Raw genomic sequence first — 19,393 nt, forward strand, 5'->3', positions numbered from 1 at the left:
TACATTTGTAGGAAATAATGGTGCCCACTTCTTGTTTACGTCACCTTGTAGCAGCGCCCACTCCCGGCCCCTCCACAAACACAGTCAGAGACCAACTGAAGTGCAGCACCCGTGTCCTTTTATTGTTTGTGTCCCTTCCCACCACCTACTATTTACAAGTATTTAGAGACCAACACTCCTGGAGACTACTAGCTTCCCAGCCAGCAGAGCTCTAGAGTCCACGCTCCTCCCTTTCCTGTCTCCCCCTGCTTCCTATCTCATAGCCAGCTTTATAGGGCAGGCTGGCTACCCAGGCCTACAGGTGGATCCACTCTGGTAATTAGGGCATGGCCCTTCAGCCAGCCCAACTAATACCCTTCTTTCTCTGGAACAGGGCTAACAGGCCTGGCTTGTTTCTCCTAGCCAGCACCCTGTTACACACCTGAAAGTGAGAACAGGCGTTTGCATGGCACAGTTGTAGCCGGTGTTGCAAAGTATTTATGTGCCAGATATGCTAAACATTTAAATGCCTCTTCGTGCTTTGATTTGTAGGCTCTCAAGTTTTACATTGTTTTGGTTTTGAGTGGTTATGTAAAAAAAATTCTACATTTGTAAGTTATGTATAAAAATACAGCATCTCCTCCCCAAAGTTGCAGCACTTAATTCATTTGACAGTTAAAGAATAACTGAGAATTTACAAGTAAATCTCTTAATTAGTTTAGGAGTTACAGTTATTTTAAAATGTGTAACATGAGAGAATAGATAAAGTGTTAAGTATCTTTTAATTCAGTTTCATCTATTCTGGGAGGGCTATAAACATTAAAGTGACAGTCATAATCCATATAAATGTTGCAAAGTAATACAGGGCAGGGTTAAGGTTGTATAGGTGCCCAAATTGTGCATTTTCATACCTTAACATGGTTGGATTTGTTAAGTTTAAGCTCTAAGACAAACAATTGGTTAATCCGTAGCCAAATTCCATAACACCAAATGCGTACACTATTAAACTAAGCTAGCTATTGGAAAGATTTACTAAAAATAAGATCACCCATGAGAATGCTGAAGATATGTACTGGGATAATTTTTGTAAAATTAAGCTATTGTTGTAAGTATAGCTAAAAATTAATAGATTTCTTGTGAATTGCCAGATGTGCTTGTAACTAATGTATTATTTTCCACAAAAATTTTAGTTGCTAAGCAACAAAATATTTTGATTGTATTTAAATCTGTATTTAAACTATTTTCTTCACTTAAATAGAGCAGTGCTATAAAATGGAATGGCAAAAAAGATTCTTTATAAACCCAACAAAAATTGTAAATACAGTTAGTGTAACTTAACGGTGTTCTATTTAAAAATATATTTGGTAATAGTTATATACAATATAGTTATGATTTATTTTAGACTTTCTTAGTACCTTCAGCCCAACGAAAGTTTGGTGAATAATAGAATGATGTGATAGAAACTTGATAATAAGTAAAAGAGCACATCCTTCAAAACGCAAATGGAATATGAAGGGTGTTAGTTTTTGAATTACAATGTTTATGTTGACTGGTGATTATCTGTGGAGAGATGTGCTGTTTTGATTTTTTGTTTCCTATATATTTTAATAGGAAGTACACCTGCAGCCTAGATAGGCATTTATTTATGTTGTATTTTAAACCAAAGTCAGTAAATAACCTCTATTGCCAAACCAGAGATTTACAAGTTCACATACAAAATAGCTGAACAAAAAATGTTAATATAAACTGACTTGCTGTGTTATGGACCAGAACAAGACAGGAATCTGCTGTCAAAACCAAACTTGTGGTTACCATTAAATCTTTCTCTAAGACTCCCTGATGTATATCTTAAACCCTTCTCATTCCACCACTCAGATGGATTTTGCATTCGAAATTGCTTTTGTAGCAGTTTGGGTGTCTCACTGCTGTGATTGTCATAATGACAGATGTTCTATATTTTGCATTTTAACACTTGCCATTAGCCATGTTTAAACATAATATGAAGTATGGTGTATTCACTGATGAAAAACTTTGTTAATGCAGAGTTAAGGTTGCCTGTTAGTACCTCGTGCCCTTCCAGAATGTTGAATTCAGCAAAACTCTGAACCAGGAAATAGAGTTAAGGTTTAAACCTTAAATCTGCTCCCCCTCCCTACCAGCCGGCAATAGCCACTGGGAATTATCTGCATGCACTCCAGGTGCATTTACTGTTAGGTGTAGCTGTATTGAATGGTGAAGGGATTAGTTGGAACAGCTTGGCAGAGCTTTGATTGTGATGTGAAGAGATTGGGGAGGGAGGCTATGTCCCTCCCCCTACCTTCACCTGTATTCACGATCAAAGGGAACAAGTGCATGTGTGCCTTGAGAGATCCAGTATGCTTCACTTCAGCACTCAGTTCTGTGGGTTGTGTCAGTAGCAGTGCACGGGGTGGTCTTGCCATGTCGATTGTCAGCAGTGAGGTGGGATATGAGTGGTCTGTGGGTTTAATCATGAGTAAGTGAAAGTATAGTGTTAGTTGTCATAGTGGGCAGGGTGAAGGGGTTGTAAAATTTAGCAAATGTGATCATATTTCTGTGTGTTTCTAAGTGTGTGTATTAAGCAGGTGTAAATTTCTCCTGTTCAGTACAGTTCACCTAAACACTTTAGACAAGGCGTTGCTCTCTTAAAGGGATAATGTGTTCTGAAAGTACTACACTATCTACAAAGGTAGAGTGTGCATGTCCCCTTGAGCCACTTAATTCCTGTGACAGTATACTGCCTTTAAAATCCTTTACCTAATCTTGCTGCACATACATGTGTAAATCTCTTTCGTGCTTTAGATTGATGTGTACCATTCTAAAGAGCCAAACTTGTCTTTCAACAAATAGCATTTTCAATAGCGCTTCCCCAAAGGGGCAGTAGGTATGGCACAGTAGCCGCGATCAACATTGAAACTGAATAAGATCAATTGGGGGACAATCAGAGCCATAGTTTGAGCCCCACTTGTGCACAAAAAATGAGAACTTAATGATCTTGTAAAATTGGGGGTTAGGGGGAGGCTTGCTCCAATGACCTCAAATTTGAACCACGAACCATATCCAGAACTCCATGAAACGTGGCAAATTTCAAGTGAGCAAGTGGGTTTTAGAGCAGCCTTCTCAAGCTTAACTACAGCAGAGCTGATGCCCTGCTATGGTATTTTCTTTCAGCTGAAATGAAGAATATCAAAAAGCCTCAGCAAGTCAGTGGAAAACATTTCACAATCAGAAGGTTCTATATTCTGAATATTATCTCCTTGATCCTGGCTGTGAGGCTGCTGTTGTCCAGTTCACCATCTACATGCAGCCTCAGAGAATTGGTAAGATGTCATGGGCTCATGTGCTAGCAATTTAAATATCGAGGCCCATTGCTTTGATGAAATCAGCCCCTGGATGAAGAACAGCAGATTGAAGCTGAATCTTAGCAAAATGCTGGTGGTCAGAGATAAGCACTTTGAGGAGTTTGCACCCACAATACAGTTTCCTTTGGTTAAAGGGCACACACCCAAAATTGGTGAATTCAGTCCATTGCTTGGATGTTCTCCTGGATTCCTCCCTGAAGCTAAGCAATTATATAACAGCGTTTTGAGTAACACTTTCTACTGTCTCTGGTTAGCTAAGAGATTGCATCCCATCCTGGTGGATGATGAGGTGCCTCAGTTGCACATGCCTTCATCGCCTACAAGCTGGACAACAGCAATGCAATATACTAGTGCATGAATCCGTCAACTGCTAGGCTATTCCAACTATATGCCAATATTTCCTCAATAATGCGCTTTTATCAAACCTGTCCTCAGTCCTCTGAAACTCTCTTCCAATAGAATATTGAGTCAAGTTCAAGGTTTCAATGCTTAATTTTTTAGTGCTCAGTGGCTGGAGCCCAAGATAAATGAGAAATATATTAAAATTACAAACAAGACAATAACACAAGAAAATTTTCTCACTTTCTTTTAACCAGAATATTTGCCCAGAGGGAGGTGCACCATTTCTAGAAACACTGCAATACCAGGTTGATGCATGGAGTGGATGGAGCAAGCTCCTATTCCACCTCCCTTCTTCAAAAATCCATTTAATATAAAGTTCTCTAAGATAGGATCTGAAACTCTAGGATCAGGACTGTGGTCAATATTGTAACTCTTTCCATTGACTTCAGTTCACGCTGCATCAGGCCCGTAAACCTTCAGGCTAAGCCTGTCATTTTGGCCAAGTCAGCCAAATACTAGACTAGAGCTCAAATTTTATTGGCTTCTAAATATTTTTGTTCTTTTTAACGAAGGTGGAAAAGTCAAGGTGCCCCAAACTCCTCCTACACTTTGGGCAGGATTTTCTTTAAAAATTTGCTTTTTAACTAAGCAGACTTGGAGCTCTGTTTTAACTTTTAAGTTAAATTCTTCAACACTTTTCTCATGAAATGGATTTTTAGAGGCCTTTAGTGTCTTAGAGGGATGCTGTGTCAGTTTATGGAGCAAGGCCCAGATCTTGCAAAGATATGCTTGAGTAGCAATGCATGTGAGGTAGTTCCATTGAGCTCACTGGATCTACTTACTTGTGCATAGTTGGTTGCAGGATTGGGCCACTTTTTAACAAGATACATTGTTACTAAGACTTTACATTAACGCTGAAAGGCTCTTTAAATGAACTTTTCACAGTTAATGCTGGTTGTTTCCCTTTAGCCTTCATTCATTCCATTGTATGAAAAAAAGTTAGTCTTTCATGTCTGTTTCCAGTTCATTTTGCTTTTAACATCAGTACTTCAGTTTTGGGTTACAAATACTGTGTGGGAATATTTAAATGCAGCCACGCCTTTTCTAAAGGAAACACTTATGATCAAGTTTCATAAAATCTTTTACCAGATTTAAATTTTGGGTCTAGACCTCTCTGAAAGTGTGCTTTTAAGACCAGATCAAATTTTCCCTAATTTCATTTTCTCCTTCTGGTCCTCAGGATCATATTCCAAGTTGTTTTTTCTTGTCTCTAAAATGTAGAAAGACCCTTTCTGAGACACTTAAAAATAAATTAACTGTACAGTAGATGTAAAAAATGAGACACCCACCAGAAGTGAAGTAACAGGTGTGTGTGTGCTACCCAGCTGAAAAAAAACCCAAGGATTTTGTTCACTTGAGCCCAGTCATGTACTCCCTCACAGGTCTTGTTAACCTGCAAGTTTGATTTTTTTTTTTTTTTTTTTTTACACAATGCGTGCCTTTGTAAAGAGAGGTCACGGTGTGACAATACCTCTCTGCTACAGGTGGAATAACATACAAAAGCTTTCACTTTGCTTTTGTTTGTATTGATATAGTGTTCCAGTATAAATTACCTGGATGAATTAGTGAAACAGTTTCATAATTAGTCACTTATGGGGATAGTGCTCTACTTCATTTGTGTGTGAGATTTATTTTTAAAAAAAAGAAGTGCTTGATGTCTGGTGATTTAACATGGCAGAGCTTTAGAAATCTTCTCAAAGTAAAATATTTGCCTGGGCAAGTAGCCTGAGTGGGACCGGGGAACAAGTGGCTCTTTCACTTGAGGTCACAAAAGAAAAAAGTAGCAGAACAGCCTCAAGCTCCCCAGTTACTTTATACTTTATTGGATCCCCCAGGATCCAAATGTCCTGTTCTTTTAAAAGGGATGAGGAGGAAAGCACAAAATAATCCTAGACACCACTATTCTTGAGGACGATTCTAGGGGCAGGCGAGCAAGGCAGTTGCCTTGGGCACCAACTTCCAGTGAACACCATATCTCTGTGACACTCAGGGTTTTTTGGCGAGTGGAGGTTAGGTGGTGATTTTTACTTGTTTGCTTGGCCTCTGGAGCAGCAATTAACCTTTTTCCACCCTGGCTGGTAAAATTGCTTCGGGCTGCTCCTGATTCTTCTGTAGGAGGAGAAGAGCAAGATAGTAGAATGGAACAGATGCTGCATCTCCTTAGGAAGGAGGAGGAGGAGCAGGGTTGCTGGAACTGCTGCTGTTCATTTAGTGGAGTGGTGTCAAGAAGCCAGAGCACTCCATGTGGAGAATTGCTCCTGGGAGGCTGAGGGTCTCTTGCATGTCCAGGAGGGCTTGTTATTTATTTGGGGCGAGGTGGGAGTCCTAGAGCTCTTTAATGGAGTTGATACAAAGTATGCTAGCCTTGTGGAAGATTACTTGCATTAGTATGCCCCCATTCCCCAAAGCTGCTGCTTTATTATTTCTCACATTTTCCCTACTTCCAAATAGTAATTGCTGTACTATTTCTGATTGGAAATCATCTTCCCATTATTTATACTGTGTCATCTAAACCAAAGTGCCACATTGTCTGTTGCTGAGAAACTGTTTATCTGCTGTTGTACAAAAAGTTACATAACTTCGTTGGTCTTTCCATTTTTTTCTCTCCTTCCAACAGCTGATCCCCTTATTTTTTTCTTTTCTCTGTTTAATTTCTAAAATGAACATAACTTCTTGTGAAGATTCTTTTTCAATGAGCAGATTTATTTCTGAAATTGTTTTATTAAGCAGTTTTCTTAATTTATAGAAAGTAGCACAGTACATTAAAGTACGATATGCATGTTTTTTCCCAAGTTTGATTTATTTTTTATTATCTTAAAATATAGTGATGTGTATTAATGTCTAGTTTTAGCCACAGGTCGAACGATAAAGCCTTAAGACTGCCCAGAATAATTAGAATAATTTATTTTATGGAATATTCGGAGTACGTACTCAGTGTGAATGTGAGGACTGCCCAATATTTATTAATACACATTCCGAAGCTATTCTTTAAAACCCTGAGTGTGAACAGTAGTATCTTTAAATGAGTTCTTTTTTCATTTCATTGTACTTTTTTAAACATTGTGATTAGGCAATGAAAATGAGAAACTGAGCATTTTTAGGTTTTGATATGAGACTGAGCTGATTGCTAATACAGTTACAAATAAGCCTAAGTGAAAGTAACTAACACGTGTTTTCCAATTGTTCACTGCAGTTACAGTATATTACAAAAGGTTGCTTTGTGCACAATGTATTTTCATTAAGAATAGCACAGGAGAATTTACCATGTCTCTGTTGCAATAGTATTAAAGAGTGTACCTGATGTTTTGTTTGTGTGTAACTTTAAAACAACCCAGGATTGTTATTAAGTTAAAGTTCTCCCCAGCCTATGGCTTATTTGACTGAAGTGATTAAGGCACATCAGTTTCATAGCCAATGGTACATAAGGGACTTGTTCCACATGCTAGTGCAGAGGGGAAAAAAGGGGGCTGAGTACTCCCCACCTACTCCAAAATGGGATACCCAGATTGCTGGTTGGCGGGGAGAGAGGGGCAGGTTTCTTAGGGGTGCTACTCCCCACCACCATACTGGTGGCGGGGGGGGGAGCCTTGGTTCTGCCTCTCGTAAACCAACCAGCACAGCTGAGCCTGAGTGATGAGTGAAGTTAATCTGCTGCTGGATAAAGGTTGTCAGATTGTTGTCCTCTTGGAGCAGTGGGAGAACCAGGGAAGGAATTATGACTAACAACTATTTCCCTGTAAAAAGAAGAACAGGAGTACTTGTGGCACCTTAGAGACTAACAAATTTATTAGAGCATAAGCTTTCGTGGACTACAGCCCACTTCTTGTGCTGTTTCTGGGACAGCATAGCTATTCATCTTCACGTTACTCAGGGTAGCACACAGGCTTATCTTTACTACCAGGGAGATCTCATAGACTCATAGACTTTAAGGTCAGAAGGGACCATTATGATCATCTGGTCTGACCCCCTGCATGCTGCAGGCCACAAAACCGTCCCTACCCTTTCCTTGACTCTGCTGATGAAGTCCCCAAATCCTGTGTCTTGGTGACTTCAATTGGCAGAGAACCCTCCTGCTAGCGATCCCTGCCCCATGCTGCGGAGGAAGGCGAAAAACCTCCAGGGCCTCAGCCAATCTACCCTGGAGGAAAATTCCTTCCTGACCCCAAATATGGCGATCAGTAAGACCCCGAGCATGTAGGCAAGAGTCTCCAGCCTGACCCTTGTTAGCCATTATACTATTTACCTGCTATTGCTCGGTATTCCTCAGCTAATATGTTTTACCATTAAACCATTCCCTCCATAAACTTATCTAATTTAATCTTAAAACCAGACAGGTCCCTCGCCCCCACCGTTTCCCTCGGAAGGCCGTTCCAATATTTCACCCCTCTGACGGTCAGAAACCTTCGTCTAATTTCAAGCCTAAACTTCCCCACTGCCAGTTTATATCCATTCGTTCTCGTGTCCACATTAGTACTAAACTGGAATAATTCCTCTCCCTCCCTGGTATTTATCCCTCTGATATATTTAAAGAGAGCAATCATATCCCCCCTCAGACCGCATTGGCTTTTTTCACCACCACGTCACATTGTCGACTCATAGTCATCCTCCGGTCTACAAGAACCCCTAGGTCCTTCTCCTCTTCCGTTACTTCTAACCAATGCGTCCCCAGCTTGTAACTAAAATTGTTGTTAGTCATCCCTAAATGCATCACCTTACACTTTTCACTATTAAATTTCATCCTATTTCTGATACTCCAATTCAGAAATCAATGCAGCAGATGTTGATTTAGCGGGTCTAGTGAAGACCCGCTAAATTGACTGCAGAGCGCTCTCTGGTCGACTCCGGTACTCCAGCTTCCCAAGAAGAGTAAGGTAAGGCGACCAGAGAGCGTCTCCCATCGACACAGTGCAGTGAAGACACGGGGGTAAGTCAACCTAAGCTACATCGACTCCAGCTACATTATTCACGTAACAGGAATAGTGTAACTTAAGTCGACTTACCCCAGTAGTGAAGACAAGCCCATAAAGTCTCAGTCTAGGCCTAGGTGAAGTCATAACTATTGCTGTTTCTAAAGTATTAATAGTTGACTGACAGGGAGAGATGTAGTTTTGTACCTCTTAAGAAAATCTATTCGTGTCTATTTATTGTTTTGTCTACAAATTACTGTTGCACTCTGTGAAATGAAGAGTATTGCCCTTGTCCAAATTTTTGTGCCTGAAAGTGTACTTAGGAATGTTCAGTTGCTTAATCATTTTGGGTTGTGGGGTTTGTGTTTATATTCCCACATTTGGGAACCTTGGATGTAGCTGAAATACCTTTCACTGAGAAATTTATATTGGCATCTACCTCCAACTAGTTAAACTTTTTTTTTTCATTTAGTAAAAGTAAAATGCAAACACAGATAATGGTAGCGTACCCACATCTGACATCAGACTGGAAGGGAGTAAAGCCATTTATATGGAATCAAGTGTTTTGAGGCCACTCTGGCTACCACTTTCTTAATGACCTCCTGTGACGAAGTGGCTCCCCTAAAAACATAGGTTAGAGATTGGATGATAACTGGTGAGGTTGCTGGCATCAAGAGAGGGCTTTCTGAGTAGTGACCTCACGCTGTTTCTTTAAGGGCACTCAGCTTCAATATGGAGGAAAGTAGGATGGACTAAAAACTCCTCACTAGCCTACAGCCATGAGTCAAGTTTGTAGCTCAGTAATGATTGACCACCGAGTTCTAAACACATGTAGCATAAACCTCAATGAAAGAAAGTGGAAAATACCTCACCATTGAAGGTGGCACATATATATAATCTCCTGCTTAGATTAATCTCCCATGGCGCTAAACAAATCAGCCCAGGGAAGACTGATATTTTCAGCTAACAAGTAGAAAACTCCACACAGCAAGAAACTGCATAGAACAAAACAAGTAAAATTCACTAGATTACCAACAACTCTGATAAATTCTGCTGAGCACAACTTTGTTTATGCTGTAACACCAAATAACTACTTTTTTGCTTGTATCAGAGCCACTATTTAGGGAAATAAATAGCCCTCCTTCCTGTAATCACCTTCCATGTGTTTTTTCACCACTTGTTCTCTGTCTTGCTTCCTTGTTGATTCACTAGTCACAAATTCTATTCTATGTGTACACACCCACCCACCCATATGAGATGAACTTTATTCAGATGAAATGGCATAGCAATAAAACCTTTGGTCCAGTCATTTTTGGTCCATGGTTATCTAATAGACCAGCAAATGCATGCATGTAATGTCTTGAATTTACCAATAAGATACCATGACAGAAAATTTGAATTTCAGAATAGACTGCAGTTTGGGCAGACCTGCTTGAGCAAGTGAGATATGTTGAAAATTACCATCTAATCTCTTTTTTTTTTTTACTACTTTTAAAATAAAAAATGTTAACTCTTTTTTTTTTTTTTAATTATCCCCTCATTAGTGTTTACTTTCACAACCTAAATTCTGGGCCATTCAAACTTCAGCCTTACTTCTCCGGACAAAGCTTGAGAAAGGAAGCACTCGTCGAGTGGAACGGGCAATGAGGCAGACTCAGGTAGGCCTTCCATTGTTACTGCCTCCAATCCTCATACACATTCTCTTGCAAGCATTTAGATAGCCAACTTTGAAAGAAAGCTAGCATTTTTCAAAGTATTTAATTTTGTAAATAAAAACACTATAATCCTTTGGAAGGTTGAAACCAGAACCTGTTTCCTTAACTTTTCTTCTTTCTGTGACATTCAAATGGTTATTTTGTAGTGGTTTGTGAATGCAAAACCTATTAGCTAACAAAATCCACAAAACATTTCAATTGTGTGGTATGTTCTCTTACCTTTAATTCTATACAACTTAATAGGGAAATTTAACCTTTCTGTGGAGCATTTTTTAAAATAGTCTGCCATCTTTACAAATTTAAACTTGGTTCATGTTAGTGTTGTTTCACCAGAAACCTTTACTAGTTAAATGTGTGGTGAATCTGCGTGGGGGCAATATGTTGCTGCTTTTTTCTTCTAGATCAGGAGGATAGTGGGCTGCTAGCAGGGGAAGATCCCTTGGCAGTTAGGAAGAAGGGTGTCCAAAGCCTTGGGATAAGCGTCACATTTGAAGGCAGTTAGATGAGGGCCCATCAAGTGTAATAGATTCTCGGTGTTTGTTAGAACAAGGAACAGTTAAGAAAAATTGACTAAAGCTTATAAAGTTGGCATAGTGGCATATACCTTTATGTTGAGTTTAACATAAAATTTTAATCCCATTATGAATGAATAAATAGTTGTCAACTGCAAGTAAAAACAGAGGTTAAAAAGTAGACTGAACAAATCATGAGTGCATAGAAGTACCTCAATGTGTTTCAGCTTCAGGGTTTCACCATAAATACGTATGCAAATACACTTTTATAAGATCAGGTTATTTTTTAAAAAGGGGATCTGTTTTATAATTATTCCATAAAATAACTGCTTAGGAGCTAAATTAAAATAAATAGACAAAATAAATCTTAGATTTTGAATTCTATTTATGTAGTTGTCAAGAAAAATGTAAAACATCCCTATGTAAAGTTATAGGTTCCCTAATAAAAAAATTAACTTACAATTGCATAATTTACTACCTAGCAGCAATAAATAATCATACAGTAGAAAATTAACTCAGACACCCAATATAGCAAAGCATCAAATAAGCCCCCTTTGCACCATCCACTCCTCTCCCAAAGTAACCATCTTCCCCCCCCAAAGCCTGTCAAATAAATGGCTTTTGAGCATGCCCAGAAGTTTCCAAGTGTAGGCGATTTTAGATCAAAGCAAGTTCAAGAATCGCAGAGCCAACCCCCCTGGTCCAGCTCAGGCAATTGTGCTGACCACTAGTGAAAGACTAATTTATAGGCCTAAAGGTATTTCTCTCTCTCTCCCTCGGCGTAAAAAGCTTAGATCTATTAAAACAATTGCTGGGAAGCTCAAGTACTATAATAATGAAACAAAAACCATTGTATTAATGCTTGTGTAATTTTTTAAAAAGTTAATTTAGTACATATTGAAAAGGTTTCAGTTTTGTTCTGAATATTTCTTCCAGTAGGTGATAGTTATTACTGTGCTGCATTTTCCATTGCAGGAAATAAGATGCTGATCTGGTTTTAATTTTAGAAGTATTTAAAGTGCAAGAATCTGAAAATAGATGTGGGTGGAATAAATTGTAATGTATAGAAGTTGATATAGGTAGGAATATGTTTGTAGTTAATTGACCATGTAACTCTCCATTATTAGAGCCCTGCAAATCTCTGGATATCGCGGACCATGTTTGTGGAGCAAATGCGGATACAAATTCTGTATCTGTGCAAGGCTCTAACCGTTGTTATTAATCCTCAGTCTGTCTTGATGTACATGCTAGTTTGTTTCCACTACTGTATAAATATAGTATCAGTTGGGTTTTTAATACAGAAAATCTTGATTTTTTTTTTTTAAACATCTTCCCACCGTGGTCTAAATCTAACACCATGTGTTAGGTGTGGTTCTAATTCAGAATCTTCCTTACTATTAGAAATGACGCTTCTCAGCAGGAATAGTAGCTGTAATTTCACATAAACCAGGATGTGGAAAAAGAATCCCATCACATTTGCTTCAAGTATAGTAACAAAAGCTGAAAGAAATTGCACTCAAGTTTAGAAAATAGAGAAAATTAGAGTAGAGTCTTAGACCATTATATTAGAAACATTTTTTTTATTATGTAGGCCAGCACCACAGACAACTACATGGAAATCTTGAGCATATTTATTTCTTAAATGTCAGTTAAGAATTTGATTTGATTAGACCAGATTTAGCAATAAAATTAGAAGAACAGTGTTGATATAAGCCTCCCAGAGTTTTATGCCTAGACCCAAAGGGTATTGGTTCAGAATTACTGGGGTGGAATGAAGTGGGGAATGTTGTAAGGTATTAGAACCAGTGACAAACCTTGTTAATGGAGAAATAATGAAGAAAAATGAGGGTCATTTGTTTGTAGATAAAGGTCCAGAAATTAAAAAAGGAATGGAATGTACAGTAACCATGTAATTACTGAGGGGGAAATGATTTTCCTTTTTACTGGCTTGACGACAATACAAGTATAGAAACTGAATCTAAAAGTGAAAATACTACTGCTAGAAATGTATCTGTAAATGAGATACTGGAGGAGCAAACTGTAAATGCTCTTCCCATCAGGCCCTCCAACAAAAACAGAATCTCCAACATTCCAAAAAACAAAATCGATAATTGATAAATTTACAAGGGAGGGGAGTGTGTGTGAAGCTAAATTTTGGTGACTGTGTGTGGTTGCTGGACCTCTGATATCTGGAATGCACATTTAACAGACTTATCAGTTGGAAGCAGCTGCTCTGGAGTCTGAACCCAAGAGCAAAGGGGGCTGGATGTAACTTGTGAATAAGGACTCACATGCTGGGCTAACTCAACTTATTTCATTGTTTTATTTTTTCCTTGTCTTTCCAATCCAATGACAGTTATGAAATCAAAATACATACTTACTTCAGAGGATCCCAAATTGGTCTGTTGAGCAGTTTGTGTTGCTTCATGGAGAGCTGGATGGTCACTGGCTCTCTTCATTGTTTTCACTTTCTTTTACAGTTATCTAGTGTAACGTTGCTGCCTCTGGCAGGACACAACTGAGAGTATCAGTTCAGGACAAACTGCATAGAGCAGGGCAGTTACAGACCAAGGCTGGGTTTCCTTTATTATTAAGGCACGCCAAACCAGCCAAGCAGAGAGGACTTCGATCTCACCCCACTGGCTAACCATAAGTCATACAAGCAATTCCCTTAGACACTCCAGTTTCCCAGTGTCACCATCAGTGCCACTCGTTATGACGAATGGTTATGAAAAACAATACCCCAGTAAAAGAAAAAAGGTTCTCCCGATCCCAAAGGACCAAGCCCCAGACCCAGGTCAATATACAAGTCATATTACCCACAAATCATGCTGTTGCCAATCCTTTAGAATCTAAAATCTAAAGGTTTATTCATAAAAGAAAGAAATATAGATGAGAGCTAGAATTGGTTAAATGGAATCAATTACATACAGTAATGGCAAAGTTATCGGTTCAGGCTTGTAGCAGTGATAGAATAAACTGCAGGCTCAAATCAAGACTCTGGAGTACATCCACAGCTTGGATGGATCATTCAGTCCTTTGTTCAGAGCTTCAGTGTAGCAAGGTTCCTCCGGAGGTAAGAAGCAGGATTGAAGACAAAATGGAGGGGTTTCCAGGGCCTTTTATATTCTTTCTCTTCTGGGCGGAAACCCCTTTGTTCTCCAGTGCAAAATCACAGCAACAAGATGGAATTTGTAGCCACCTGGGCAAGTCACGTGTCTATGCATGACTCAGTTTGCAGGCAGCAGCCACTGCTCACATGCTAATTTGAACTTTCCCAGGAAGACTTCTCATGTGGATTGGCATCTCCCAAGGTCCATTGTCAGTTAAGTGTTTCCTGATTGGGCACTTAATCTGCAAATGCCTTTCTCAAGAAGCTGACCAAAAGCTTCACTAATGCTACTTAGAATCAAACACATTGAGATACAAGTACATAGATGTTAGGGGGCTTATTCCTTCACCCTCTCACTTCCTTGGTCCTTCTCGCATGAACAGAGAGCAACAATACCTGAAGTTGAAAGGCGCAAACAATTCAATGTTTATTGGGGTTGTCATAACTATAAAGGGAAGGGTAACAGCCCTCCTGTGTACAATACTATAAAATCCCTCCTGGCCAGAGACTCCAAAATCCTTTTACCTGTAAAGGGTTAAGAAGCTCAGGTAACCTGGCTGACACCTGACCCAAAGGACCAATAAGGGGACAAGATACTTTCAAATCTTGGGGGGGGGGAGGGGCTTTTGTTTTGTGCTCTTTGTTTTGGTGGTTGTTCGCTCTTGGGACTGAGAGGGACCAGACATCAATCCAGGCTCTCCAAATCTTTCTGAACAAGTCTCTCATATTTCAAACTTGTAAGTAAACAGCCAGGCAAGGCGTGTTAGTTTTATCTTTGTTTTCTCAACTTGTAAATGTACCTTTTACTAGAGTGTTTACCTCTGTTGCTGTAACTTTGAACCTAAGGCTAGAGGGAGGTCCTCGGGGCTCTTTAAGTTTGATTACCCTGTAAAGTTATTTCCCATCCTGATTTTACAGAGATGATTTTTACCTTTTTCTTTAATTAAAAGCCTTCTTTTTAAGAACCTGATTGATTTTTCCTTGTTTTTAGATCCAAGGGGGTTGGATCTTGATCCACCAGGAGTTGGTGGGAGAAAGGAGGGGGGATGGTTAATTTCTCCTTGTTTTAAGATCCAAGGGGTTTGGATCTGTATTCACCAGGGAAGAGTCTCTCAAGGCTACCCAGGGAAGGGAATTAGCACATTGGGAGTGGTGGCAGCGGACCAGATCTAAGCTGGTAGTTAAGCTTAGAAGTTTTCATGCAGGCCCCCACATCTGTACCCTAAGTTCAGAGTGGGGAAGCAGCCTTGACAGGGGTGAACTTCCAGCAAGCATGATTCCAGTTTCCTTCCTCAGTGGCCCCCTTCCCAGCTCTGACACCACAGAGCAATCCCTGTTCCCATTCCCTGTTCCCATTCCCCCCTTAGCAAAACATGATTCCAATTTCCCCATTCCCCCCTTACTTCCTGATTGACTGCAGACTATATAGTAAAACTTGAGTTCTGCTTAGCTATACCTTAACCAATCATTTTACTGAAATTTAACTAACCAATCTTAACATACTGTAACATGGTTATTTAACCAATTATATTCCATCACCTTAATTAGTTTACACCCAGCAAAATTAATTATACAGCAGACAGAAACAATTACAGAACCAGACAGAGACCATGCAAATAAACATACAGAAGTGAGGATTTCACAACTACATCTATTCAGACATAAGGGTTTTTCAGCTGTCTATTGATAAGTGAGTTCTTACCAGACAGAAAACTATCAAACTAAATTTCCTTTTACATGTTCTAGGTTCTTTCCTTTCTCTGGAGGTGATAGGAATATCAGGACAGAATTGTATTCCTAACAGCCCAATAGCACCTTATTTCCATGTGACTGGTTTGGAATGTGAGGATGTGACTGCTCACTTCTCAGCTTATGGCTGCCTCTGCTGCTTAGCCAAAGGCCTTACTTAGCCTAAGAACAGGGCATCAGACTGTCACAGTACGAGAAGGCCCTTTCACAGACAGTGATTTTGATTCTTTCTTTTATATCTCTATAACTAGCTTAGTGATAAGAATACACCTAAATTCTTAAAGTATAGGCCTTTACAGACAGGCCTGAATATCCAATAGCCAGTATTCATAACTTCAACTACAAAATGGATACACGCATGCAGATAGCATAATTATAACCAGCAGATCATAACCTTTCCATAGACACCTTACTGACCCTCCTTTGTACAAGATTTGGTGCAACTATATGGTTGCATCAGTGATCTATATGGTCCCAGTTTATGTCAATAACATCACATCTAGTCCAGGAGTTCTCAAACTTCATTGCACCATGGCCCCCTTCTGACAACAAAAATTACTACACGACCCTAGAAGAGGGAACCGAAGCCTGAGCTTGCTTGAGCCCCACCACCCCAGGCGGGGAGTGAGGGGCAAAGCCTGAGCCCCAACACCCCGGGTGGGAGCAAAGCTGAAGCCCAAGCTCAGGAAGCTAAGACTTCAGCTTTGGCCCCCAGCAAGTCTAACGCCAGCCCTGGTGACCCCATTAAAACAGGGTTGCGACCCACTTTGGGGTCCTGACCCACAGTTTGAGAACCGCTGATCTAATCCTTTAATTGCATAGCATTAGAACTACCTGAATGCTGTAAATGTCAGTATTGTATTATTAGTGATAAGGCTCAGGGATATGTCATATTTTCCTACAGAGGCTGTGAGTAAGATGGCTCACCGTGCCTAAAATAGTACTTAAAATTTTTAAATGTTACAGGAAAGCATAAAGAACGGAAATGTTTGTGGACATTATACACATTTTAATGTAATGCTTGCCCGCTTTCCCAGATGCAGAGTTGTACAACCATTTCAGTTGCCTAGAAATAGAAGGCAATAAATGATTCTACAGTAGGACTCTCCACCTCATCCTGAATCCATTTTTCCTGTGTGTGTATGTGTACATATATTATACAGATAAAAAACTCACATTCAAGAATGTTTGCAACAGGAACTCGGGGCTTGTCTTCAGTGTGGTGCTAAATGGGCGCCGCTGCAATTGCTGTGGTCTGGTGAAGACGCGATAAGTCAATGGGAGAGCACTCTCCCGTCAACTTCAGTACTCCACCTCAACGACAGGCGGAAGTTAAGTTGACAGAGTTTCTCCTGTCGACGTAGCGCAATGTAGACAGCGTGCTAAGTCAATGTAAATTATGTCAACTTAAGTAATGTAACTCACGTAACTTAACTAGTGTAACTTAAATCAACTTACAGCATTAGTGTAGATAAGGCCTCAAAACCGTCAACATTGACACCTCTAGCTGGGAAGATGCAGCTAACAGTCTATGCTGGGGGGCTGCTCTGCAACAGGGAGCCAGAGGCAGAGGAAAGGTGGTTGAGAGAGGGGAAAAATGAAGAAAGCAAAGAGGAAAGCACAGCAGGCCTCCAGGTGCTAATAGTGTGCTGGCTTCATCTTATGGCCCTGTGCATTACACCTGTATTAACTATGGCAAGCACTTTCACTCAAGAATTGGACTCTTCAGTCACTCATGATGCTTTGGCATGACACAGTAATTGAATTGTTTTGGTGCTTACACAACCATTTTTCAAGCTGGAAGGGTGCCATTACATTACCATATATTGTGTGTTTGCTGGGTTAGGCTCAGCCATTGAAAGAGTGTTTTTCGCCAAGTAGTTTCTCAACAAAAGTTAACTAGATATCACTTAGGCTTTCATGTTAGTTAGGGCAGTCATGTTTGGAAAAGAATGAAATGTTATAAAGAGGAAAAATAGTAAGAATTTGACTATTCTGAAACAGTTTAATCAAATGCAGAACTAGAGAGACTGAACTTGTTTTTCCTGTTCTGCCCCCACTGAGACCCCCCCCAAGTCAAAAAGATGTGTTGTAATTTGTAATTGATTGAGAAGAGTAAAAATGCAGACCCAAAAGAGCTTTTTTTTTTTTTTGGTCAAATACATTCCCACCATCTTCTGACACTTGTCACCACAAGAAGAAACTGTTATTGTTAAAGCTTAGGTTAATTGAATGTCTGTGGTTTAGAAGCTTGTACTCAGATTGACTAGTTAGATAAAAGAGTAGATGTAAATGTTTTCTCCACTTTGTGGGCTCTTCAGGAAAAAAAAGTAATATTATTGGTAACATGAAGCAGTGCATGTGGTAGGTCAAAATTGAAATACCTGGAAGATGGAACATTTCATTCAACATATGCTCCTCCGTGCGCCTCCCACAGCAAGTCCGCCGAGGTGGGGTCCTGGGGAAGCCAGAGGTCCTGCACGCATCCCCACTTCGCAGTCAGACATGACTCTCAGCCAGCCAGTAAAACAGAGGTTTATTAGATGACAGGAACACGTTCTAAAACGGGGCTTGTCGGTCCAGCGCCTGGGACCCCTCCGCCGGGTCCATTCTGGGGCCCAGCAAGCCCGACACCCCCGTCTGCCCTCACTCCTAGTCCCCAGCCAACTCCAAACTGAAACTCCCTCCAGCCTCTCCTCCTCTGGGCTTTGTCTCTTTCCCGGGCCAGGAGGTCACCTGATCTCTTTGTTCACCTTTAGCTATTTCCTTGCAGCCCACCTCATAAATGTCCTTGTCCTCAGTTTTCTCTCAGTCCTGCTGATACTTCCTCTGGTAGTGCTTAACAGTCCTTTCGTATCACTGATACTCGATCAGCATTGACAACAGAGGAGGCAGAAATGTTGCGGTGAAATATGCTGCAGCACTTCTGCCTGCCTATTGTGCCCAGAAAGACACTATACTGGTTGTTTGAAGGTAAGTTCTACTATTAATTAGAATCATTTATTAGAAACATGTGTGTAACATAGGCAAGTATTTATATTAAGCCACTAATGTTAGTTTTTTGTTCACGTTGTTTTAAGAAAAAACATTAAACTACTGAACTGTACATTTTCTACACAAATTGTTCGAGTGCATAACAGTATTTACTTCTCAAATCTGTGGAAGATATATTTTTACTCATGCATAAAAACAGCAGAACCTTAAAACTTGAAACTTGCATGTGGCTACTCTTCATTGTGGAATAGTTACTGTCAGGTTTTTTGGTGTTTTGGGGAACAAATAACTCCCATAAAAATAACATTTATAAGTGACTTTAAATATGGATAAAGTTCACTCCCATTAATATGAAATTTCTGTTAAGTTTGTCATTGTATGGTTGCTGGTGGAATTATCAATTGGGGTTTCAACACTCTGCGAAGGCATGAGAAGGTCATAAGACTGAAAATATAAATTCATCCATCGTAAATACTTTCAATTTCTTGTGACCTTTTTTATAAAGGTTTCTTTCCAGACTGTTTTGAAGCATTGAGACCTAACTAAAAGTGATTTTTTTGGTGGCAAGTTTGGGGATTGGTTTGGTCAATTTTAAGTTATCAGAGTATGAAAAAAAACTTAAACGCAAAAACAGTTAAAATAA

The 19,393-nt window shown here is 39.8% G+C and overlaps 1 protein-coding gene and 1 pseudogene across 9 annotated transcripts in view; one reads left to right on the forward strand and one right to left on the reverse strand.

Moving 5' to 3' along the window:
• Positions 1-19,393, forward strand: part of TTC27 (tetratricopeptide repeat domain 27) — a 172,748-nt gene that overhangs the window by 88,645 nt on the left and 64,710 nt on the right. For 7 of the 9 annotated variants that reach the window (XM_005296273.5, XM_065589207.1, XM_005296272.5 and 4 more), the window contains one exon: positions 10,213-10,326. The exons of the other annotated variants lie outside the window; for them this stretch is intronic. In XM_005296273.5, the coding sequence (XP_005296330.2) occupies positions 10,213-10,326 (114 nt within the window). The remainder of the gene's footprint in view (positions 1-10,212; positions 10,327-19,393) is intronic. 9 annotated transcript variants of the gene reach the window in all.
• Positions 3,970-4,093, reverse strand: LOC112061696 (U2 spliceosomal RNA; annotated as a pseudogene).

Source organism: Chrysemys picta, chromosome 3 (genome assembly GCF_011386835.1).
Source record: "Chrysemys picta bellii isolate R12L10 chromosome 3, ASM1138683v2, whole genome shotgun sequence".
NCBI lineage: Eukaryota > Metazoa > Chordata > Testudines > Emydidae > Chrysemys > Chrysemys picta.